Source organism: Photinus pyralis, unplaced genomic scaffold (assembly GCF_008802855.1).
Source record: "Photinus pyralis isolate 1611_PpyrPB1 unplaced genomic scaffold, Ppyr1.3 Ppyr1.4_LG9, whole genome shotgun sequence".
NCBI lineage: Eukaryota > Metazoa > Arthropoda > Insecta > Coleoptera > Lampyridae > Photinus > Photinus pyralis.
The window spans coordinates 22,307,484-22,334,095 of NW_022170878.1; the positions used below are offsets into that span (position 1 = coordinate 22,307,484).

Sequence of the window (26,612 nt, forward strand, 5' to 3'; positions counted from 1 at the left end):
CCCGAAGTTGACTACTTCTCGAAGACGCGCGCGCGCGCCTCGCAAAAGGTCGTTAATTTCGCCCCTAGGACAAAAAACAAAATTCCGCCACGCAGGAGTTGTGCGCGTTTACAACATCTTTCCGACGACACCAATTTGAAAAGAATCGGACCAAAACTGTAGTAGAAGATAGGAAAAAAGTGAAAAACCTTCACGTTAGTATACTACGCTCGAGGATGACGCCCAGATGTCGCCAACCCCACATCATGTAGCCATGTCCCTAAGGTTGACAAATTTCACGGCCCTGTAGATACACGTACACCCGTTGCCTTTCTACAAGAGTTCTTCTACGCGCCCACATTTGCTGCCAGCCAGCCAGCCAGCCAGCCAGCCAGCCAGCAGCCAGCCAGCCAGCCAAAGTGAGATTAAAAGCTACTTTTTACAAATAAATTTGCAAAAATGCGCTAAAAAATGCGCTATTGTGACCACTTTGTCCGCCGTCCGTCCGCTCGTTTTGAGACGCTAGTAGTTCTTTATCTTAAGAGCTATTGTTCTACTTTTCTCGCTATTTGGTTCATTATGGTTTCGAGGCTTGCACCAAGGAAGGAATTTCTTCTGCGTTTATTGCTAAAAAAGTTATTGTAAAAAAATGATCAAAGTCCTCGTGTGAGATCGAAGGGACTTCAGCGCATTTTTGTGTGGCAGATCAGTGTTTTATTAGCCAATATTGACTCCACCATCAATAAGATCTTGCCGAAAGCTACCACGTTCACTTTGTCGGTACCATTTTCTCACTTACCGTGCACTCGCAATTCGCGTTTGAAGTTTTGACTCCACCATCAGTAAAACCATTTGGGGGTTACCATATTCCCTTTGTCGACACCCACTTCTGATCACCCGCAACTATTCGGATTTGAAGTTTCGACGCCACCATCAGTAAGATCTCGTCGGGAGTTACCACATTCCCTTTGTCGATACACAGTTCCGACGTCCCGTTCATTCGTAATTCGCATTTTGGTAGATTTCGCTAAAATCCCGGCATAAAATCGTACTCAACTTTTGGGTACTTCACATAGCTCGACCTTCTATTAGTGACACGAGAAAGAGAGACCGCGATTCGCGCTGTAAGAAACTTTTGGGCGCCCAAAGTCGACTACCCCTCGAAGCGCGCCGCGCAAAAGGTGGTTTATTTCGCCCCTAGGAAAAAAAAACAAAATTCCGCCACGCAGGAGTTGTGCGCGTTGACAAGATCTTCCCGACGACACCAATTTGAAAACAATCGGAGAAAAACTGTAGAAGAAGATAGATAAAAACTGAAAAATCTCCAGGTTAGTATAATACGCTCGAGGATGGCGTCCAGATGTCGTCGACCCCACATCTTGTAGCCCCATCCCTAACGTTCTTAATTACACGGCCCCGATAGTTACATGTACACTCCTTGTCTTTTTACAAGCGTTTTTCTACGGGCGCGCATTTACTGCCAGCCAGCCGACCAGCCAGCCAGCCAGCCAAAGTGAGATTAAAAGCTACTTTTTACAAAAAAAATTTTTTGCAAAAATGCGCTAAAAACCAACAAACGTTTTTTACATGTTCCATAATTTTACACTTTTGCCGTTTATTAACGATCCTAGAGATCGTTTATAATTTTGTATTGCTGTCTGACGTCTGTCTGTTAGTATGTCCGTCTGTTCCTTTGTCTGTCTGTCCCTCTATCTGTCCGTGTGAACGATAACTTTGTTTAGAAATGTCCGATCGCTTTTACATCTCCGTTATAGCATTGAATAAAAATAATAGTGTTTTTATTCAATGGTTATAGTTATCAACTGAATTGCATTAAATTCAACATGGGCATAGCTTTAGCCATATAATACGCAATGCCCAAAGTTGAGTCGAATCGATTCAAAATTCACAGTGCCCTTTTCGCATCTCGACCATTTATAAACCGAATTGCAAACTTTTTTATTTATAAAAGTATTTGAATGAAATTTGATACATAGGCACTTGGAATAAAGGGAAATGTAACGCTAGTTTCAAAACTTGGTTTTGCGCATGCGCAGTGTCAACTTTTTTATTTATGGAAGAATTTAAACGAAATTTGATACATAGGCGCTTGGAACATAGGAAAATCTAACATTAGCTTCAAAATTTAGGTTTGCGCATGCGCAGTTCCAACTTTCTTATTTAGAAAAGCATTGAAATGAAATTCTTCTTATAAACGGAAATTGAAGTAGCACGTCAAAAATGATTACCCATGTGCAACGCTATCTTTCATATTTGTGGCCGGATTTTTACGATTTCAACAGAAGTTGCATTTTACAAATGGGAAATGAATGCAAGTGGAAATGCGCTTTATGTAAATCGTTTACGATTACTTTTTAACTTGTTAGATTCGTTAGAGCAAGCATTTACCATCAACGTAATATTCTGAAGCTGATTCGATGATGAGTTCGCTCCTGAACTGCTTGGTTTAGGAGGCTTCCCATCATTAATCTAAATCTTACTGTGTCGTACTCTATGTCCTATTGTAGGGCACTACTGGCACATAAGGCTTTCTCTTTTTTTTTTGGTTTTTGCATAAGTTCGTTTGTGACTAGTCTGCGAGCATTTTTATCTCCAAGTTTTTCTGATTTAATAGCATCCAACATTCCAGGCGTTTTTAGGGGAATTTTTCGAAAGAAAAAAATTCCCCTTATGTCATAGTTCTGTCCGTCTGTTCGTCTGTCTGTTCCCCGTCTAACTCGAGAACGAAAAGAGACAGCAATGTCAAACCTTCGCCAATCGATTTCTACTAGTTCGAAAACCAGTGATATTGAATATGAGCCGGATCAAAAGTCCGGTTTCCGAATACGAACCGAGTGGCAAAAAAATCCCCTACTGAACATTGTTAGGTTTCACTATGGGCCTCGAAACGTCATCTTGCTTATCATATTTAAATCCGAAAAAGTCCATACACAAATTATATTCAGACTGTCCTGCCAGACTTCATATACGTTGTCTCAAAGTCTCTTCTGTCATGTTCGTTCTGATAAAATGAGCTACTTTCACACATTCTTGTACTCATTGCAAAGTATAATCGCTGACGGCGTCACCTGCTTTATCTTCAATCGGTACCTTCGACTACCTCCATGGCACCTCCTGTACCTCGTCGCATAGAAATTTCCAACTAGCCCAGTTTGACTTTCCTTCTAAATTTCCGATTCGAAGTTTTGTCGAAGATCCTTGCTACTCACGAACTTATAAATTAAGACGGACTGCTGATCAAACAGTTGCATAGAGGTAGAAATGGCCCCAGCATGGGCGCGGCCAAGATGAGCACGTTTTAGTTATTTTCTAGGGAAATTTTCCTAGTGCTCAAGTTTTGAGACTATTGCAGCCTTGGAAAATGACATGTGTCACAGTAATTTATTTAGAAAACGTGAGGTTAATGCTTGTTTATTAGTTGATTTGAATTTCGCGCCAAGTGAGTGCACATCATGGCTACCCCCATGTAGGTGTCATTTGTCAATTCAGCATTAGCAGTCCACCTTAATTTATAAGTTCGTGTTGCTACTTCTCCTGTCCTGAGCCTAATAACTTCACTTGTAGTGCAACAGAAAAATTGGAGAGTATCTATCTCGTTTTATTATCCAATTTTCCAATAGTCTTTTTTGTGCTTCTGCTTCGGCTTCAGTTTCTCTTCTTGCAACTTCAGCTTCCTGTGTTGGCTTTTGAGCTTCGATTTGTTCTTCCTGTTCGGCTCTCTACTCTCTAACAAATCCCACTCACAAATTGCCCAATTCACCCGAGGCCTGCTTATTTTGACTGGGGTTTTCCGATTGACATTTTCCTACTGATATGATTTCTGACGCTCCTAGTCCTGTGGTGGAATGTCAGTTCTTTCTTCAATTGCTAAACGGGTTCCCAGCGCTCAGACTGCTACTCAAAGGTGGCTAGATTATTGTTGTTTGAGCCATTCAAAATTACAGTTTGGACTACCTGCTCCCAGCGAGGGTCGAAATTTATTGAAGGAGTCGGATCGTAAAAGTGGTACTAAAACTGTTATGGTCTCCGCACTTTCATCGATAACAATTAGACGTAAATATTGACGACTTCGAAACGGCACGTGTCACTTCCAAATAGTACTGTTCAGTCTTATCTTATCGGCTCATCGCAAAAATAGGACCGTCTATTGGGAAACGGGTACTCCAGATTAATCTTTTCGTCGTTATCTTCCTGCACGATCGGCGGCAACACCTCATCATCCAACCCCCGTGGCGTTCACGTGGGGGTGCGTCGGGGTCGGGGGTGTTCGAGTTTCATTTTCGATCACCGCGGCTCCTAATTGCGATAATTGCACCCGATTTTTTTTTACAGTTGAGCGTGCACGGCTGCTTTTATGTAATTTGGCGCGCACAGTTTGGCATAAAAGTAGGGAGGACGAGCGCGTCGCGAGCCGCCACATTCTAACGTTAAACTTTAAGCGAACCAGACGTGCGTGTTCTCAAATTTTTGTGATAACCATCCAGGGGAAAAATTTTCAAAAATAAACAAACAATGTCGCATAAAACAGATCGCGCGCCCTTGCACGGGGTTTATAAGGTAAGCAATTTTTTTTCAACTTTTCGCGCTTATTTCAAATTTAATTGGGCGAAGCGCGCGCGCTTTTCCAATTTTCCGCCAGCGCCGCGTTTTCCAAATCTGTGTAATTTCTCTGTTTTTCGCCCGTCGAAATTTTGCCGACAGTTAAAAATAACGTTAAGCAACATCGGCCACTGAAGACGTGACGTCATGGAAAGTTTTCAGAGAGGTATTTCTTGCAACGCGCGGCAGAAATAATCGCGCCCAACAATTCGTTTTGTAATCCCTCTCCACCTCCGCTTTCATTATTCTCTCTTTTACTCGCCAATTTTGAGTACTTATTGCACGTGGCCTAGGCGACCTTGCGCTGGGAACAATTGCATGGGAAATTAGGGTCGTTTATGCTGATGTAACTTATTTTAAAAATGCATCAAAACGTAAATAAATGCCGAATTGGCGAAGACGCGCCTTTATTATAAATAGAAGGGGACGTTCACTTTTCTCTATTAATCCGGGCCGAAAATACAACCGCTCCCGTGCCACGACATAGGTACCCCCCGTAATCGGTTCATGCATTTATTTGCAAAATTAATGATGCGAAACGTAAATAAGCAATAAAGATAAGATCTCCCATCGATAATTAATTTGGAAGATGTCTCTTCAATGAATGATATCGCCTTTTTAATATGTGTCAATGCCGCGACCTATCCTTTTATTGTGTATAAACCAGTTTTAGAACTCATTAATTAATTAAATATGGCAAAATTAAATATAGAACTGGAATCGCGCGCGCGGCGAGGGGGTCATTCTTATTCTGAAACTATGACTAAGTCCCTTCGATGAATTTATTACCGCAAATTATATCAATTGTAAGCGATATTTCCGCGTGCAATATTTGGGGAACCCCCTCCTGATACGTTGCGGTTCTAAAAAAATTCCATTTTTTTTATTTGTTTGCGAAGTGACTTACTCGATGTTTGTTTTACTCACTTTAAGCCTAACTAATTAAACCAGTGACGTTTATCTGTCGGTTATAAATTACCCACAAATTGATGAGTTTCGCAAGTCACTTGAGAAAATAATTATTGAATTTTTAACGAAATTTGGTCCTACCCCAAATTTGAACCTACATGCTGTAGGGCATGGTTCCCAAACTTCCCCCCTTGCATAAAATAAAATTGGGCCTCTACGGCACTGTCAAACATTTTAATATGAGAATCAATTATGATTGTTTCCACGGCTAGCTCAGTAATAAAATTGTTTTTTATACCCCTTACCTTGCGGAAGTTTGGCCTTTTATCTCCTCTTAAAATCTGAATCCTTTGAAGGCTTCTCTTACATGGCGACTATCTAACATCGTGTTCCATGTGGCCCTGTGCTGGGTTTGGGTGTATTGAATTATTAAGTTGTTTACAGTTGCAACTGTACTGTAAGTTGATGAGCGGGCTCTGGACCGTAAAACATCTGTTTTGAGACCAGTCGGGCTAACTCATCCAGGGCCAGCATACCCTTTGATCAATGCAAGCTCAAGGGTATTACTACTTGCACATTCCTAAACCAACCTAGCCGTCCTTTTACAGTGACCAAGTGCCTGCAGGGCAGCCTGGCTGTCACTGGAGATTGTGATAGTTTTCTTCTTTGTAATGCATAAGAAGTTCTTGCACTAAGCGTTAATCCTATCAATTCTGACTGGAATACAATAGAAAGTTTACCTAGTGGTTGGGTAATAAGGAGGTTCAGTTCTTTGGAGTAAAAACCAGTGCCCTCTATTGTTTTAGATCTATCCGTGAAGATAAATATATCTGGTGGGGATGCCACATACTCATCAAGAAAGATGTGATAGTTTTTCTCGAATATGAATTGAGGAGTGACCTTAATCGCCTTGTCCAGAATTCCAGATATTCAACAACCCCTGTATTTTTCAGACGCAAGGATGCCATGACGGCTGTGGGAGTTATTCGCATCGCGCTCGTGCAAGCAAGTCTTTGCACATGATTAAGAATTGCGACGGTTGTGGAGAGTCTGGTTCTAGGCCACCAGACAATGGGGGTTTACAGTATAGTTGAATTCCGCAGTTCTAATTTAATAAGCGTGTACCTGAAACCATAAAACATTTTTTTGGACAGTAAAAGTTTATTTAAAAATAGAGGCTGAATAGCAAAAAAATAATGAACATGTGCGGTTTTAAAGGTTTATTCAAAACGATATGATTGTGGCGGGCTCTGTGACGTAATAAGCCCGACCAATCAGCTCCTAGAACCATTCAGATGACATAACGACTTGACAATATTGCAGGAGAATGGCATTTATAACTTGCGTCATCTGTCACAGGCACTTGTCACTTTCGTGCTAGATGCAATTAAACATCCCTCTCAAAACGTCAAATGTGACAAACGTCAGACCCTCGCGTAAGGTTGCCAGCTCACTTCTACGTGATTGGTTGTAGGTTTGTGACGTATTTAGTCTGAAGCGTTTCAAATTCGTACTAAAAACACAGCTTTTCAATAATTTATTTTGGGTTTATTTTACTCGCAAATAAAAATTGAGGACACACGGGTCTTTTTATTTTTAATGTACTTTGTGGATCAGAAATAAAAAATGAAGGCGTGATGACCCCATTGCTTCATAGCAGAACACAGGTCTTATCACCCAAATATACAGCCATAAGACACCTTTAGGGGCAGAGCTGGGCAGAATACTTTCAAAAAGTATTTGAATACTAAATACTTTTACGTCCAGCACAAGCGAATACTAGATACAGATACGAAAAGTATTCAAATACTTTAGAATGTATTCGAATACTATAAAAAGTATTCGAATACTTTGAAAAGTATTTCATTATCTTACTTTCAAAAGTATTCGAATACAGTAAAAAGTATTCAAATACTTGTCACTCAAATACATTAAAAATTTTAAATAGTGTACTAGATCAAAGGCTTAATACTACTTAAAAAATCAAGTTATACTTTGTATATTTTTTATATTACTATTGTTATATACAAATTTAAGGGGAGTAAAAGCGTATTATTATTATTATATTATTATATAGGAGGTACCTACCAGGACCTTTCTTATACCAGTTATATCCTTAAGAATACGTGTACCAGTTTTCAAAACGATCGTTCCAAGATTGGGCCACTAGTTCAAAAGACAGCCCTTTGAATTTTCTTTCGAAATTGGTTTCTAGTCTATAACTTTTGATTGAGAAGTCTGATCGAAAAAGTACGAATTGTTTTTGATTCTACGCACCAAAATTAATAAGAAAAAGTGTTTTCCCGAGAAATTTTGGTGTAGTCGATTTTTGGTAAAAAAAAAAGGAAGGTTAAGTATTCAAATACTTCTCAAAGTATTCAAATACCTTGCGAAGTATTCGAATACTAAATATTTGTGAAAGTATTTGAGTTACAAATACAAATACTGCTTCCATAAAAGTATTTAATTACAAAGTATTTGAATACTTTAAAGGATTTGAATACTAAAAAGTATTTACGAAATCGAATACTGCCCAGCTCTGCTTAGGGGATGGTCCCCAAAGTCTCCCAAATGGCTTCCTGTCGAGTTGGCTAGCTTGTGCGTTTGCTAGTTCCGCTCGGGCGGTTAAACCTCCGCCCTGGGAAAATCTTAATTCCGCACCTCTGCCCCTGGTAGCCTACGTTATCTAAATCGCAGGAGAGCTCAGGCGCCCTTCGCGATTGTACGGTAGATACAGGAACTCCTATTCCTGCTAGCCTACTTTTCCTAAATCGAGAGAGACATAAGGCGCCCCTTGCGATTGTCCAGTCGTGAGGGCGCCGCCCTCTTTACCTAAGTACCTAATTATTATCTAGCTAAGTCATAGGGGTCGCTGTCAGTTTTGTTCTGTTTAGTGTCCACTCCTCTGCCGACCTCGACGAGCACCTTCCACCACTGCCTCCATCGTCCTCGACGAGCTCAACCGCCCGCCCTGGAATCGAAAAGGCCGAGACGTGTCGGCGGCCCTGAATAGTCCCAGCAACTCGCTTTCGAATGCTGGGGCCACCATCGCCGTTTCTACCTCCTCCTCCGTTACCGACCCGTACGTGTAGACTTGGAGTTCGGCGCTCTTCTCCTTCCCGTACTTAAAGAGTTTTTGCGCGGTCGGCCAGGTGTCCAAGCTCGTGGGGGGATCGCCTTTCGCTGGGCGCGTCTTCCCTTATGACGCGTGCCGCCCTGGAGTCCTCAGGTCTCTTCTGCCGTAGCAGCAAGTCGAGTGGCAGAACGTCGCTCGGGACCAGTGATGCCTCTGTGTATACGCGCTCACTGGTTTCCACCGTTCCCTCACCTTGCATTCGTCGCCCCATATTTTTGCGTACAGGGCGGCAAGCTGTATTGCACCCTCTGGATTGCTGTGAGCGCCGGAGAGCGTATTCCGCGGTCAGTCTCGCCGCGGTGCCTACCCTGTTGGAGATATTTTTCGCCTTCTCCTTGGTATTTTGTATGCGGATCCAGCCAGTGCCGAGACGGAACGACAATCTCTTTTCCTGCGATCGTCTTCCAAAGATACTGCGAAACTGAGCTTAGCCTACTTCTTGATGACCTCCTGCGCCTCGTTCCCCCTCGCCTTGAGCGTCTTGTACTGTCTCGCCCGCACCACCAGCAGCGTGTTGTCAGCGTATGCTGTTGTTTCCGTCCCCTCAGGCAGCTCTGGCCTCTGAAGTTCTGAAGACGACCTCGTAGAGGATCTTCCACAGCACCGGTCCGGAACAGAGCCTTGTGGACAGCCCCTCTCCGCCTCTCGCGTCACTTTTCCGTTTCCCAGCGCCACTTTCGCGGTTGTATTCTTGAAGAACTCTCCGTTGGTGCGGAACCTGAACCGGTGCAGGTGGAACCCTCTGTTCTCCCTAACCTGGTACTCGATGCGCGGTAGTAGGCTGGCGAGCTTGTACGATCTGGGCTCGGTATTATCATCTTTCCCAGGTATCGGGATGAATCGTACGGTCTGGATCTTCCAGATGTCCGTGCCGAGGCATCAGTTGAACAGAGCCGTCCACATGGCAAGCGAGGCGTCGAATGCCTGTAGCGCTCCGGCGCCTTCTTGGGGTCCATTGTAGCGATCGCTGCTGATATTTCCGTGCCCGTAATTGACCGGTCGTCGGGTCCGGCACCGTTATCGGCGTCCGTTCCCAGGTCGTGATGGGCCGCGGGAAGATATCTCTCAGGCCCCTCGGTTCTGCGTTCTTCCCTAATACGTTTAGTGACCTTACCACTACACAATCATTTTTGGAAAGTTCTTAGGGCTAAGTGAACGAAGATCTTATGACAGTTGCAGGGAAATGAAGATAAAATCAAGCGAAGGATTGCAGTCGCGCATCGTCCAGACCCTCAATTTTCCCTTTTGAGAGTACCCTTTGCCGACACTCTGTTTTCCAGATATTCGGATTTGATTTTTCTAAGGTGGAGTCACTTGGAAGACCTGAGAAAACGACCGATAAAACCTCCTGAAAGTTCTAACGGTTCTTCAAGTATTGTAAAATACCTTCACAGAGACTGGCTCTTAAAGACTAATAGGGCTTCTGTGTGGTCTCCCTCATGAATCACCAAGAGTGTTCTCTCCAAGAATTGCCGCTCTCTAATTTGACAGTCCTCTTAACGTTTGAGGCTTGACCACCTCACCATTATAATTTGTTTTTAAGGACACCATCAGTTGTACTTTGATTAACCGTCCATTTATGTCATTCATGCTAATTTTATCAGGAATATTTAACCTTTGTGAAGGTATAAACTTAGCATTGAAAGCCGCAATACATATATCAAAGGTCTATTAATAATTCATTAATTAATGGATGAAGTTCAACATTTTGACCATGGGAAGAAACCTCTAATAGGTACTCCAGAATTTCGGCAAAATCGTGAAACGCAGTACTAGACCATTAGTTAATTGAACACTTTTAACGACTTTTTTATGGTCTCGAACACAATCGAACTATATAAAAATGCGTAATAACTCAAGGTCTCCGGTATTATTATTGCCAATTATCGAAATAATTTTGAGGAGCAATTCCATGCACCATCAAGCGCTAACTTGAAAATCCCACCGGCGTCGCATTACGACTATCGCTATACCAATGACAATGGTACTCGAGCTCCAGAACCAATTTAAAATAACGAGTTAAGTAGCGGGCAAAATTGACGTTTCCTACTTGGACTCCCCACAAAGGAAGGTTCGCGACTAATTTGTTATTGCAAAATTGAATAATGGTACGAGATTGACCCAAATATTTACGTACACACAAAAATCCTGGCCGGTGCCCATCCTTGATCCACATGCGCTTATTATTATTAGATCAAGGTCTTCCTTGCCGTTACTAATTTCGATTTCTCTGTTTCAGCAAGCCCCCCTAATCGCTACGTACGACCAGAAAAACGGCGGTGTAAAAACCGATATCATAATGACTAAGTAAGTACTATAACTCCGATTTGAGTTTTCAAAAATTCATTCATCAACAACATAACAACATTGTCAGGTATCTTATTTTTAAATTTCTAAGTCAACTCGGTCGAAAAAAGAACAAAATTCTTTTGGTGATTGGTTTAGTTGTACTTGTATTTTGTCCAACCATGTATATGTGCGCAATTGCAGCGATACTTTAGGGAGCTTTAATTTTCTACGCTTCTAAATTGTTTATTTCAAATTCTTCTTGAGTTTGCCTTTAGAAGAGATCTTAGTTGACCCTCTAGTTTCGGAGGCTACCGGTACAGTGAGTATGTAGGTGCTGTTATTGTTGCGTTTATACATGGTTGCCTAAAGTGTTGTTGTGACTACATTTTTGTAAGTCTTTCATAAGCTTTTTCGCAAATACCGGAGCTGCTAAGAGGTGCTGTTGCCGCCACTATTGCGCTACCAGTGCGTTGCGCCTCAAGTGCGTTGCGCTGCAAGTGCTGAAGTGCTGCGGATAGACAAGGAGAACCAAGGGTACAAATTAAATATTTCTTTCTCCCAAAGACCTGTTTACGTTTCAACTCTTTTTCATTTTGTTGCCTTTAATTTTTTTTAAAAGCAATTAGGCAACAATCCCTTGTTTCCAAAAAATCGTTCTAATATCGACCCTCTTACAGTTATAAAAGTGACAAGAACGACGTTCCAGTTCCGCTCGCCAATGGATCTACGGTACCACTCGTGGAGATCCCATCGAAGGACGAGGAATCCGGCGAGTACAACCCCTTCGAGCACCGGAAACTCGCCCATCCTACATCGTAAGTTGCCTAATAATTACCCCATCTCTTTTGCTAACCGCATTAATTTCACAGAGACGCGGATACCCTCATTCACTTACTGAAGGGAAGCTTGGGGAGCGGAATCCTGGCCATGCCTTTAGCGTTCGCTAATGCCGGGTTGGCATTCGGTCTTGTTGCCACGTTTCTAATCGGCGCGATTTGCACCTACTGCGTGCACATCTTGGTGAAAAGCGCCCACACGCTTTGCATGCGGCGGAGAGTACCCGCGCTTGGTTTCGCTGAAGTAGCAGAGGCCGCTTTCCTTTCCGGCCCACAGTACCTGCACCAATGGTCACCTTTTGCAAAGTCGATGATAAACCTCTTCCTCGTCATCGACCTGATCGGCTGCTGCTGCGTTTACATAGTCTTCGTTTCGAAGAACGTAAAGCAAGTCGTGGAAGTCTACACCGAAACCGACGTCGACTTGCGCATCTACATGGTCGCCCTGCTACCCCTCCTCATCGTGGTCAACCTCATCCGAAACCTAAAATATCTATCGCCACTCTCGATGGTCGCCAATCTACTAATCGGCGCCGGAATGTGCATAACCTTCTACTACATCTTCCAGGACTTACCTTCGCCGTCGTCTCGCGACCTCATCGTCGACGTCACCAAGTGGCCGATGTTCTTCGGCACCGCCATTTTCGCGCTGGAGGGAATCGGCGTCGTCATGTCGCTCGAGAACAACATGAAAACGCCGACGCACTTCATCGGCTGCCCGGGAATTTTGAACACCGGAATGTCGGTCGTCGTCTTCCTCTACGCGTCCGTCGGTTTCTTCGGCTATCTCAAGTACGGACCGGATACGAAGGGGAGCATCAGTTTGAATTTGGAGAAAACCGAAATGTAAGTATTAATCGAGCTGGGTCACTTGCTCTGCACGCTTTTTTCCTATTTATATTTTCTAGTTAATTAACACCTCGTAAAATGACACCCCTATCCAATTTCGGGATGTATACGTTAGTAAATTTGAGCTTCATTATTCACCAATTTCATTTTAGAAGTGGCAAAACACGTGCACAACTTTCATCTATTTATTAATTTACCTGTGTGAACTTGCCCCCCAACTTTAGAAAGCAATAATTTTCGTGATTGAAATGGATTGTGCTTCGTTTGCGCACAATTGCATTTTGTTCGCTCGCTGCCGGTTTCAAAATTACGAAGGAATCAAATTTGGGGGGGCCAACTTCACAACTGCCCCCCCCCCAAGTTTACAAATTTGACATTTTTTTTCTTGTGATCGTTTGCGCTCCCAATACCTTCGTTTGCGCCCCCGTCGTTATTGAGTTATTCCAAATACAAAATTCCATACTGACCCCCCATTTTTCAAATTTGCCATTTTTTCCATTTGATCGTTTGCGCACGTTTGCGCACAATTGCATTTTGTTTGCCCGCTGGCGGTTTCAAAATTACGAAGGAATCAAAATTGGGGGCAGGGGCAACTTCACGACTACCCCCCCCCCCCCAAGTTTACAAATTTCACTTTTTTTTCTTGTGATCGTTTGCGCATGTTTGCGCTCCCAATACCTTCGTTCGCGCCACCGTCGTTTTTGAGTTATTCCAAATACAAAATTCCATACTGGCCCCCCATTTTTCAAATTTGTCATTTTTTTTCTTTTGATCGTTTGCGTTTCGTTACATTGCATTTTGTTTGCGCTGCCGGTTTCAAAATTACGAAGGAATCAAAATTGTGGGGGCCAACTTCACGATTGCCCCCCATGTTTACAAATTTTACATTTTTTTTCTTGTGATCGTTTGCGCTTAGTTTGCGCTCCCAATACCTTCGTTTCCGTCCCCGCCGTTTCTAAAGTTGGGGGGCCAAGTTCACACAGGTTTTTAATTTCATTGAGAGAACGCCAAACCATAGTGCGTTGATGTAGGAGAAGCAACCTATCGAACCCTCAAGTGTTTTTTATCATTATGAAGAATCTTTACTGCACCAGATTTCCCATTTTCCCGTTTTATCTGTAGGAAGCTTTATTTCCTAGAAGTGACCCTTAAGAGATTCCTTCGTTCACTTTTCTGGTGTGTCTTATACGCGTTACATCGATAGGAACTCGTTAATCGTGCAGCATTTTAGGATAACTTTCGTTGCAGGCGTTTCGTGGACCAGGGAGGCTACCTCCCTTGTCTTCCACGTCCTGATATGGGCGTCCTTTGCTATGGAATGGATTTTCTTTAGGGCGTCCTGCGTGCCTTTTCCTTTTTTTCAAAATTAAATTGATCTCGCGAAAATTCATCCAGACTTGTCAGCCTTCCCGCTCCCCTCTAACTTCATGATGTCGCCATTTTGTTCAACCACCGGCTTCCTTTTCTCTAGTTTGCCATGCGCTATCTTACATGTAGAGCTCCACACATCCTGTTGCAGCTCTAAATACAATTCCTTCTGTTTCCTTTTTTTGCATCTCCCTTCCTGAGTCATAGTCCGCCCTCCGATATAGCTTTTCGTCCTTCTATCTTTCCTTGCCACTCGTGCTACTCGCCGCTCACCTTCTCAGAGCCACACAAATCGCCGTGATGATCTTCTGCCTTCCTCATTTTGGCGGATTCTCATTTTCGTTCTTTGGGGAATCTCCTGATTATGAGGGGGCCGCGCCTCTCAACTTGTTGACTTTCCGATTTCAGAGCTAACTTTTGACTGGATAGATTAAGGAAAGTAGTGTGTTTGAGATGTGTCTACATTTACTTTTAACCACATTTTTGATCGCCGACTTTGCTGCAGATTGGCGCAGTGCGTTAAAATAATGATCGCCGTCGCCATCTTCTTCACGTACAGCTTGCAGTTCTACGTTCCGATGGAAATCATCTGGAAGAACCTGAAGCATCACTTCGGCGCGCGCAGGTTGCTAGTCGAGTACATCGTTCGCATACAGCTGGTTGTGATTACGGTCGTAATCGCCGTCGCCATTCCAAATTTGGGCGGTTTCATATCGTTGGTCGGCGCCGTTTGCCTTTCGACCTTGGGCCTGATCTTTCCGGCCGTCATCGACCTGGTGACGTTCTACGAAGATCCCGGAATGGGCCGGTATAATTGGCGCCTGTGGAAGAACGTCCTGCTGATCGGATTCGGCGCGATCGGTTTTATAACTGGATCGTACGTCAGTATACTGGAAATTATATCGGGAGAGTCGTCATAACTGACATGTAGTGAGACTAAGATCGTAAATATGAGCGTTTGAGAATCTCTAAGTCCATGAGGCGTTGAGGAATGTCGTAGTCAACGCTCATTTTGAACGCTAAAGTTGTATTTAGCTAGATTAGATTTCCTGACTGTATGTTCCATCTGTGATTTTTATACAGGTAGAACGTAAACGTAGTCCTAGAATTTTGCCCAGTAGATAACATTTTCTAAATTAGACTCGAATGTGACTTTTGTAATAGTTTCAAAAATAAAAAATCAATGGTATTTATTTTCGTAGGTAATATTTATTACTGAAAGTGGGTTTTGTAGTACTACTTAGATCGTAGCTAGTTGCTCAACTTGATAGTTCTTAGTATGGTCAAAATGACAGCTATTGTATACAGTATTTAGTTCCATTTTGAACTGTGACTTGGTGCCTTAAAACTGTAGTTTTAGAGTATTTTGTTCAGTATTTATTTTAAAATGGTTGTGATCTTACGATCGCTTCTGTGCGAGAACGGAATATGCACAGGGTAGAATCTGTCGACACACAATTTTCTCAAACCACATTTTGCTCTTTTGTAATACCAAATTTGTAAGTTGTTTGTTCCTATTATAGTTGTTAATTTTTCTATGACATTGTGTGTTTTACAGTTCTAATAACTAAAGTATTTGTTTGTTGATAAATTGTTTTTATTATATAATTACCGGAATTTCTGTGATTTACGTACTTGTAAAAAAAATAGGTAACTCCGTAATCACGCAGACAAAAGTACGTGAAGTGAGAATTCAGCTAATCATTAAATTAGGTATAGGTATAGTTGCAAGCTTTTTAGTTTTCAATAGTTCATACATCGTAAAATGCTGTATTTACAAAACATATTTCAATAAAATTGTTTTCTTATACTTTTACCCAAAATCGTCCTGAAACCTTCATTTTCATGCCCACTTTCTGTCAGGAAATCTTGGTTTCCCTGATGGAAGCAGAACAGACACTGGCGACAACTTATCATAATCCGCCATATTGGAGCTAAAAAATTGATTGTAGGATCAAATATACCTTGTCATGTCAAATTGTGACCGTAGAATAATAAATGTCAGTTTCATTTAAGTAAAGATTCTCGTTCTAAACTAACGGTTCAGAAATGATCGTTTAAAGCTTTGCAGAACAACATATGGGAAACCACTGCCTCCCAAATTCTAAAAGATATATGGAAAACGGTATTATTAGCATAAAATATGGTGCAATATCCAAAATCTACATATAAAGGTAACCAAATCATTAAATTGTGTTTGACATTTCAGTGTGTTCTGTGACTTCTTGTCGCGTGTTTCTCCTTCCGGGATAAAAAGCATTACCTACTTTAGTCCAGAGCTGGGGCTGCTCGAAAAAGCGGTGCGAGCGATTCGCTCGCTCGCACTTTTCGAAGCGACCGCTTGGTGCTCGATACTCGAGCGTTTACTTAAAGTGCTCGGCGCTCGAGCGCTTTTTTTCTGTCGACGAGCGGTTTTTTCGATCATGAGCGTTTTTTTCGCTCGTTTATTGCCCAGTTTGGAATTTATCTCCAATATGGCGACCGGAACCAACGACCAATCAAAATCGAGATACCCTGTTGTCGCCATCTGTTTCTATAAAGTCACAGATGGCTAATTACAGCTACCGACGCTATTTGCGTACGCGGACGACCTATACTCGTAATCTCGACAAGATAGAAGACATCGAAAATTTCGTCCAAATCAGTTAGGTATACCTACAGTGACTTTATAGAGGTGGCGACAACAGGGTATCTCGTTTTTCATTGGTCATTGGTTCCGGTCGCCATGTTGGAGCTAAATTCCAAACTGGCCCATAGAAAGCCTTCAAGACGATGCGGTACACTCCGTGTTATAATTACTAATTATAGTGTTTTGACAGTGTCACCTGTGATTGTCCCGGCTTCACGTTACTAGTTTACACTTTACTTCCTGTATTTTACGTTTTCCGTCTCCAGTTTTATATAAACTCGATTTTTAAAGACTCATATAGCTTGGATCTACGATATTATAAGGTATGTAATTCGCTTAAAGTGTTTTTAGATGTAAAACTGTGCCTAACCTTGCTACTGGTAATTGATGTGAAAATTTTTTCAGAAGCCCTAAATACCTAATTAGTTTAGATAGAAAACTGGTTAGAGAAGCAGCTTATCCGAAATTGAGCAGCCAATTCAATTATGGTTATGGATAACGCAATCGTGATCATAAATACGCTTGAATTGGTTTAATGTTTAACATTGATATGATTGCTGTAGCACAAGGAATATTGATCTCTTGTACTCCGTGGACGACTAAACCAACGTGTGTTTTGTCTTCCATTTAAGGGATTAAAGTAATACTTTTTATCCCGGAAGGAGAAACACGCGACAAGGGACAAGAAGTGACCGAACACACTGAAATGTTATATTATTCTACGGCCACAATTTGACATGACAAGGTATATTGATCCTACAATCAATTTCTTAGCTCCAATATGGCGGATTATGATAAGTTGTCGCCACTGTCCTCATAAAGTCACTGTAGCCAAAATTACAACCTCGTCTTGGAGACTTTCTATTGGTCAGTTTGGAATTTAGCTCCAATATGGCGCCCGGAACCAATGACCAATCAAAAACGAGATACCCTGTTGTCGCCACTGTCTATAAAGTGACTGTAGCCAAAATAATATAGTTGGAACATCTGTCGTTCATAGTGTGAACTGAGTGGCACACTCATTACAGAACACTAAAATATTTATGTGGCGTCCTCTGTAAAATAAATAAACAACTAACAAACTAGTAGTAATTTAGTTTTCTGCAGTTATCGGGTTGGGAAAGTATATAAAGGAAAAACGAGAGCAAACGAAGGAGAATAGAATGTAAAATTAGGTCTTAGCATTGCAGTTAAATACGTTGCATGACTCATAGAAACGGTTCGGAACAGTTTTAGTTTTGATTACAACTCCAGGCGAGTAGCATATTCGGATGTGGCGCCGTCTGGTGGCGAATTTAACATAAGATGTGGTGAAATAAGTTCATCGACCGTTAATTACTGTATTAATATTTACAAGCTTACTCCAAATAAAACAACAATTATGACTTCGAAAAACACTTTTCGTTCGTTCAGAGTTTCTTGTTGTGTTGTTGGATCCAGTAATTCGTACATAAATACGGACTCTTTTGTAAAATTCTACAGCTTTCCCAACAGACCATATGAGTTGCAAAGAATAGAAAATTGGATAAAGAAAGTGAGAAGAGTGTAAGTAGGTACACATCTGTTTTCTATTATTTTACATAGTTTCGTCTCCAGAACGGCCGCTTTTTTGTAATTTTTCCTTTGTGTGCAATAATCCAATTTGAGGTTTTGATCAAGCTATTAAAAGGGATCCCCGCGTTAAATGACTTGTAAAACGGCCCCTTGCCCCCAACTTGTGTAGATGGTTTCCTGATATTTTCCACTTTTCATCCACCAAAGAATATTATAATTATTAAAAATGGTGTTTCTGGATGCAACAAGAAAAAAGCCTGGATTTTTAAAATTCCTGCAAGACAGCTGGTTGTAACTACATTGTAATGTAAAGCCCGTTTGTAACGATCAGTTATTTAGTCAATTTTTAAATAATTTTTTTAGGAACAAAAAAAATGAACATTTCATACATCAACTTTGATCAATTTTTTGGTAGTTATTTTAGGAACTGAAAGTTGTCCTATTTTTGTAATGTTTAGAACCTGTCCTATTTTCCCTCAATTTTTTAGTAACTTTTGATAGATTATAGGGAATTTGTAAAATTATAAAATTAAATTTATATGTAATTTATATTCATTTTTAAAGCTCACTGTAATACGTTGACAGTAGATAGAGACCTTAGTTTACAGAAGATAAATATTAAGTCTCCAGATTTAATATAACATAAGTTATGTACAAATGTTTACATTTTACTGGTACTAAAAAATTGACAATATTATTGAATGATGTTACATACAGTTTCATCATTTATGACATTTTTAGGATAGCATTATCTTTATTGAAGTAAAAAAGGACTAAAAATTTGACTAAATAAGTGATCGTTACAAACGGGCTTAACACGCAACTGACCCAACATTAATTTCTACGAGTAAATCAGATGAAAATCAAACGTGAAAAACTATACTCTAATCTCTTAAACCGTACGGACTGCTACCAACCACTCATTAAGGCCGAATTTTTATTTAACATGCATGGTAAACAATGCGATCAAAGATTTGTTTCACCTCACGAAATGTCAGAGTCGTCGTGTGGAGGCGCTGGAGTGCAATATTCGCTACTCGCCTATATATTCGGTAGCAGATTTTAGACTAAGGCATGGGATGGTAAACAAAGGTATAAACCTTGGTATTGACTATTTCTTATGGCCGTATGCACTGACAAATTTAAGCGGAACTTAGTTTAAGCTTTGCCATGGTAACCATTGTCGCAATAATCGTTACTCACCATTATTGTGGAGATTTAAAACGTTTCACTGGTTTCTTGAAGCTCAGATTAATTGGCTTCGGGACGTGACGACCCAATCGCCCATTCCCCTATTCGTGGATGCAATCAGTCAGACAGAGCAGCATGTGATGTACTGTTGGGAGGTAGTGCTCCCACGAAATGTATAGTGTATATATAGTGAGTTGGGTTGGTAGAGCAGCCTTGGCTGAAACCCTGCCCACTCAAAAATAAAGGCAAAATAAAAAGTTATTTCTCTTAATTCTATTTAATTACGGTTAATTACATTTATTATGACATATTACAGCATTAAAACTAGGGCAGTACTTCAAATCAAACTGAGCTATGTATGATTCATCTCATTACACCCAAGAATATCTTGAAGTGTCGTTTGAAGTAATTGAAATATGAGATATTAAAAAAAATGTCTTTTTACCAGTTAACGTGGGCTTACCGTTAAACTGAACTACACTCATATGTGACGATTATAAATGCCAAGTAAAGGAAATTAAATTAATAAAATATCGATCAATTATTAACAGTAGGTACAAATGTAAAAAAGGTCTACTCTACTCTATTGCAATGCAAGTTTTTCTGACCGCCGGCAAGCCAGTAGTAAGATTATGGACAAGACAGATAGTGCCGCTCCAACTCCCACAACCGACCACTGAACAGCGTCAGCGAGTGTCAACGGACCAACCAACTTGGAATCAATTTCTTCCACTAATTCATCAGTTAATTGAAAACCCTAAAATGCCAATCCGTTAGTTTCACTTAGTTCCATTAATATCAGTACTCACATCTTCCAACCAAAATATTGGAAACATCGCTCTGGGCCATTTCTCGGTCATGGGAAGAACTTGTTTGTTAATATTAATCGGCCGCATGATCACGTTGAATTGCAAGCGAATCGCGCCGCGGAGCGGTATGCCGAGGTGCTGAAATCAAATAGTAAGATCTCCCACTTCCTAGTCGCGGTCTTACGGGCTCAAAGTCGACGATGGTGGTGTACGATTCGTTTTCAGAGCTGAACTCGTCCGTAATGGTGTTTCGGTAAGCCTCGTCGGCCCACATCAGGTGCGGAAAGGAGACGATGACCGGTACCCCCAAACACCTGTTCATGTCCAGGACGCCCTTTTTATAACAATGGCTGGATCCGTCTAGGCCTTTTGTCGCGTGTATGCAGACGCAGCCTTGTTCGTCCGGCGCCACGAAGGAATCTTTGTGCATTTTGAATTCGTAACTCGAAATTCCGTTGTACTCCCCTTCTTTTACGTAACTCAAGGATGCCGACCTGAAAATTTCATTCGTAATTTGTAAATTGTTACTATTATCGCAACAGCAAGAATCCGGAGTTATCTAACAATTTATTTGGGTTTGATTGGACCAAACATTTTGGTTCGAGTTACGGTTGCGGTTTTTTAAATATTGAACATTACAGTTATTTATTTATTTCTGCAAAGAGAATTTTATGGCGTTTAAAATAATGATTATACAATTGTCAATGATACAACGATCATATTTTCCGGGATTGTCTCACATCCGCCTTAATTCGTTATCCACGGTACCTATAACTAATCATTTATCGACTTCATGGCGACCTGATGACGCCCTGATGTTCTAGATTTTTAGAATATTCGCGAGGGTTTTCTAGGTAGGGCCATCAGGTCTCGTCGCTTCTCGGTAGTCCTTGTAAGTACTATGCGATCAAAAATGAGTTGCTGTCGAGTGACCTTTGGAATTTTTGGTAAATCGTACTTGAATTTCCAAAGGCGACTCGACAGCATAACTCATTTTTGATCGCCCGTTAGGTGTAACTCGAAATGAATGTTGTGGGCAGAGTTCCAGAATTTTCGGAAACTTTCAAGGGGAGTGTGGGCATGCAAAAAACTAAAAAAGTAACTGGAGAGGAGAAATTTACGAGTTGATAGCAGCATTGATTATACACACAACAATCAATGATAGCAGATTCCTGGCTTTTGGTACCGATTGTGGTACACGAGACACTACGAAAATTTGTATACAAGTTCATAACCTCAACTATTTTTAAAAAAGGAAACTTTACAATTCGTTCCATTATGTCCGAGGAAAGTCTGAATTCCTGGGAGGAAGCCGAATCCATTTACGAATTTACAGTGAACAACCTCAAGGGCGAGGAGGTACCGTTGAACAATTACAAGGGGCACGTCTGCCTGATCGTCAACGTCGCATCGAAATGCGGCTACACAAAGAAGAACTACGAGGAACTGGTCGAGCTGCACCAGAAGTACGCGGACAGCAACGGCCTACGCATTCTCGCGTTTCCGTGCAATCAATTCGGAAAGCAGGAGCCCGGCGACTCCGAGAAGATTTGCAGCTTCATCGAGGCCCGTAACGTGAAGTTCGACGTCTTCGAGAAGATAAACGTGAACGGATCCGACGCGCATCCGTTGTGGAAGTACCTGAAGTTGAAGTTAAAGGGAGTTCGGGGGAACGCGATCAAGTGGAATTTTACAAAATTTATCGTCGATTCTAATGGACAACCGGTCGAACGGTTCGCTTCCAGTAAAAATCCGAAGTCTCTCGTTTCAAACCTCGAAAAATATTGGTAGACTGTCTTATCGTAAATTTAAGTAGGATTAATCGTCTATGTTAATATTAAATTAGCCATAAGAATTGTGCCCTCTTTGTGGCGTATGAAAAGTAGTATTTTGGTACAGCCAAGTTGGTTCTGTATAAATATTTCGATGGGCACTTGAATGTATTTTGAAATAAATGAGTAAAACTACCCCTAATGGGGTTCCCTCTTACTTTGGAGTAAAAATGTTTGAGGAATGTAATATACAAGATTTAGAAATTCTAACGCACCTTGTATACACATTATAGCCACTCCAGATCCACAGCCGGCCGGGAGGTAAGAATTGACTATTGAGGTTATGAACTTTAGCAATAATCAATGAAGTGAATTATATTTACGGAATTAAACCAAATTGTATCCTTAATTCTTTGTGAGTGAAATATTAAGGTAAGGTTACGGTACTTAAATTGCGAACAAGAGGCATTCTAATTTTATCCCAGTTGTAATTTTAGATTATTTTTATGCAAATAAAAGATTAAAACTCACGCCCTTGGAGTGTCAAGGTTGAGCTTGAGCGTGACAGACGCATTTTATTTATTTACTTTTTATTGATAAATTATCATTTTGAAGTGGTGGGGGTAGCACTCAAGGCCTGTACAATTATGCTGTCTCATTTATATCGTCACATACACAAAGTGTCAGGTGTTAGTTGCGGTTTCCGTAGATCACTAATGGCTGCTGCAAATCCCGAGAGCGCGAGTTCGATCTACGATTTCAGCGCGAAGACGATTAGCGGCGAGGAGATCTCGCTGGATAAGTACAAGGATCATGTCACGATAATTGTGAACGTCGCGTCCCAGTGTGGCCTCACCGAGAACCACTACAAGGAGCTCAACGAACTGTACGATCAGTACGCTGAGGAGAAGGGCCTGCGTATTTTGGCGTTTCCGTGCAATCAGTTCGCCAGACAGGAGCCGGGCGATTCGGCCGAAATTTGCACGTTCGTAAGTAAGAAGAATGTCAAGTTTGATATGTTCGATAAGATCGACGTCAACGGATCGAAGACGCATCCGCTTTGGAAGTATTTGAAGCACGTGCAAGGAGGTACTCTCGGCAATTTCATCAAGTGGAATTTTACCAAGTTCGTGATCGATAAAAATGGACATCCCGTGGAAAGGTTTGGACCAAATACTACTCCCAAGGCACTGGTTCCCGCTTTGGAAAAGTTATGGTAGAGTTATTGTTGAATGCTGTTAGTAAATGGATGGGGCTGCACTTGTAGATTTTGTAAGTTAATGTTTGCGGTTTGTGAATGGGAGACCATTAGATAATGCTAGTCATTAGTTTTAGATGCTATGGTTTATTAAGCTTATTTCCAATTACCTAATCAGTTACTTGACTCAAATGTATAATTACAAAATAATGTATAATATAAAATAATAAAGCATTCGCCATTGTTCACTATTGTAGTTTAAATCCAGGGGTCCAGAAATAATTGGTTCATTGGTGGTTTGACCACTTGAGTACGAGAAACTGAGAAATTCAGTCGGGAGCAAATGGTTATTGGATTGAAATTATGTGATTGGAAACCTTGTATGCTGGAGTTGGTGTACTACAACCTTTATTAATATTCATCTAATGAACAATCCATCCACCATTAGTATTCTGGGTAAAATCGAGGGGGCGTGATATTAGTTAAACAATAGGGTTTACAGATGGCGAAATTGTTGCATACATATACCAAATGCACCGGATTGGTAGAAAGTAACCTGGGAACATTTGTGGAAATATCATAGTCAAATTAAATTGGTCGTGTGCAAGTGTTTTTACATATATTTCACATTTTTCCTGTTTCCATTAGTATTTTCGATATTGTATTTGTCGGAAGGTCTTCTAAAACACTAAGATAGGTAACTATATACAGGGTCATTCTTGACGAGCGTCAGTTAGAAAGATATGGAAAACCTTTGAAAATGAAACTAAACTGATAAGTCCTTTAAGGGTTTTGGCACATGATGAATTGAACTAAAATATTTTCAAGATGGCGCCACTTCCGGAAGTAGCCATCAACTTTGTTATTTTAAATCAAGACCCCCTATTTTTTCTACATTTTCGGATTCTACGTCAAATTTGGAGTACAACGATACCCCATAGTTGACCCTTTGCTCCAAGGGCTTCGCCGATATTTAAGTTTTTATGTCAAAAATTGAATTTTTGCAGGGGTAATTTTAAAAATTTATTATTCGAAAACGGTGAGAGATATTGCAACACAGTTTTCACTGATTTATTAAAGAAAGATCGAATTTTCTTATGGTATGCGTAACACTCTAAGAAAGTGAGACTACGCCACTTTTTCAAAGCTCTCAACTTTTAAACTTTTAAATATCCATAACTCCATTTTTTTAAATGGCACCCCCCATTTTGTTCTTCACCCTTGTTTTCTTTTTTCCTAGACCTTTAATTTGATACAAAATGTCAAAAGCTGCTTCAAACGGTTTCCGAGATATTCCATGTTTTAGTTACTTCTTGTAGCAAATTAATAAAAAAATTAATTCGCTTGATGTAATTCTTTTGTTTTTATTATGATAATGTTTAAACGTCAAATTTTCAGGAATAACGGTATGTTACAAACAAAAATACAAAAAAGGAAGCCTGCGGTAGACTCTGAAGGACAAGAAATAACAGCTGTACTGGCGTATTTTGCTGCAAATCCAACAGCATTGCTTAATGATATCCAAAGAGAAATTGACATATCAGACACGAGTGCACAAAGAATTCTCTGTACTGGCGTATTTTACAGTTATTTCTTGTTCTTCAGAGTCTACCACAGGCTTCCTTTTTTTTGTATTTTTGTTTGAAACGTACCGTTATTCCTGAAATTTTGTATTAATTTGCGAATTATAGCCTCTGTGGGTTGCGCCTTGTCAGGGTATCTTTCGGAAAAAAGACGGCAAGTCCTGGCCGCTATTCGATTATATTCACCGTGTATTAATATTAAATTCAAAAAATCTTCATTAGTGTAACCCAAACGAGCCATTTTATTGACGAATAAGTTCAAGCAGCAAAAATTTGACGTTTAAACATTATCATAATAAAAGCAAAAGAATAACATCAAGCCACTTAATTTTTTTATCACTTTGCCACAAGAAGTAACTAAAACATGGAATATCTCGGAAACCGTTTGAAGGAGCTTTTGATATTTTGTATCAAATTAAAGGTCTGAGAAAAAGGAAAACAAGGGCGAAGAACAAAATGGGGGGTGTCATTTGAAAAAATGGAGTTATGGATATTTAAAAGTTGAGAGCTTTAAAAAAGTGACGTAGTCTCACTTTCTTAGGCTGTTACGCATACCATAAGAAAATTCGATCTTTCTTTAAGAAATCAGTGAAAACTGTGTTGCAATCATTGAGTTAGAAAACTAATGGAGGGAATATAATGGTAGAGGGGGTAAGAATTTTTGTAGACGGAAGTTGCCACAGATAGAGGCCACTCGCGTGGATAGGTTCCCGTGAAGGTACATTTTGGCCGACATTATTTGACATATGAAAACGCGGGTCCTGTCACTGTCAGTTTTCCACCAAATTCAAATTTTATTAAATTTGCAATTTTAAAGTACCTAATAATTTCGGATCGGTTTGTGCTCTGGTTTATATACAGGGTGTTTTTTTGGGAGCTTTAGTTAAAAGTTTCTGAGAAAGTAAAACAGGTAGGTTTTTGAAAATTTGTACTTAGGAGTTACTCTGAAGGCCGAATCGATGTAAAATATTTTCAAAATGGCCGCACTTCCGGAAACACCGGAAATAGATAGTAACTTCGTTATTTTAAATGGCAACCCCTATTTTTTATTGCATTTTTGGATTCTACGTGAAATTTCACTTCTTTTGATACCCATATGTCGATATCTACCATTTATGGTTTTTAAGTTATTTTGACTTTAAGAAAAAAAATGGCGGATGCAGATGGTACCTTGATAATTGATTACTTGCAAACGGTTTTAGTCATGGCAACCTATTTTTATCAGTGCATAGAGAATGAATAGGGCTTCCTTTTTGTGCACTTAAAAAAAAGTTAAGTTGCGTACGACCGCCCCTATGGATATCCAAATTTATGAAACTTCAAAGACTAAAAACTCAGTTTTTTTAAGTAGAATGACCATGTTCTTACTATTCCATGAGATAGAGAATCGAAATGGGCATATTTTGACAATACATGTTCCTATAGCTATCTTTAACAGTTTCTGACTTATTCCCATTTTATTGAATTGACACTATTTTTTTAGGATTTTCTTTTTAGTAGTCGGCCATGATTCTATAACAATTGAATTTTAAACAAATCTAGTGACACTAATCCATCACCCACTGTTATAGGTTAACAAGTTTTTCAATAATCGAAAAATGACTCGCAGTGGTTTCATCTATTTTGAAATTTAATTATTATTTATGGTGAAATGGGCAGAATCGCGGCGCGTGCTTTCCGTACATTCATTCGAAAACTAGAACGAAATTGTATGAATTTTGGAAATTTTGTACCCCTAATGCACTACAAACCGTTGAAACACAAGTGATACAAAGCTCTACAAGAGAATATTTAAGAAAATTAATTGAATTGAAAATGCAAGATTAACAAAATAAATTCAATGCAAAATATAAAAAACTTCGTTGAAACATTTTTGGTATGGAATTGTTG

At 40.4% G+C, this 26,612-nt stretch overlaps 2 protein-coding genes and 1 pseudogene across 7 annotated transcripts in view; 2 read left to right on the forward strand and 1 right to left on the reverse strand.

Annotated features, from left to right (window-relative positions):
* Positions 1–15,796, forward strand: part of LOC116181465 (proton-coupled amino acid transporter-like protein pathetic) — a 66,546-nt gene extending 50,750 nt beyond the window's left edge. For 4 of the 6 annotated variants that reach the window (XM_031501849.1, XM_031501850.1, XM_031501847.1 and 1 more), the window contains 4 exons: positions 10,884–10,951; positions 11,611–11,748; positions 11,803–12,615; positions 14,492–15,796. In XM_031501849.1, the coding sequence (XP_031357709.1) occupies positions 10,944–10,951; positions 11,611–11,748; positions 11,803–12,615; positions 14,492–14,906 (1,374 nt within the window). In that variant the 5' untranslated portion in view covers positions 10,884–10,943 and the 3' untranslated portion in view covers positions 14,907–15,796. Of the gene's footprint in view, positions 1–4,400; positions 4,558–10,613; positions 10,753–10,883; positions 10,952–11,610; positions 11,749–11,802; positions 12,616–14,491 lie in introns of those variants that run through there. The other 2 variants (XM_031501846.1, XM_031501848.1) reach the window with 2 other exon arrangements.
* Positions 15,797–19,624: 3,828 nt separating this feature from the next.
* LOC116180885 (sensory neuron membrane protein 2-like) lies at positions 19,625–21,041 on the reverse strand. The gene is made up of 3 exons (XM_031501063.1): positions 20,354–21,041; positions 20,170–20,307; positions 19,625–20,117 (listed from the first exon to the last, which is right to left on the reverse strand). The coding sequence occupies exons 1-3, from the start codon at positions 20,597–20,599 to the stop codon at positions 19,944–19,946; spliced, it is 558 nt and encodes a 185-aa protein (XP_031356923.1). The 5' UTR covers positions 20,600–21,041; the 3' UTR covers positions 19,625–19,943.
* Positions 21,042–21,254: 213 nt separating this feature from the next.
* LOC116180654 lies at positions 21,255–23,387 on the forward strand (annotated as a pseudogene).
* Positions 23,388–26,612: the final 3,225 nt, after the last annotated feature.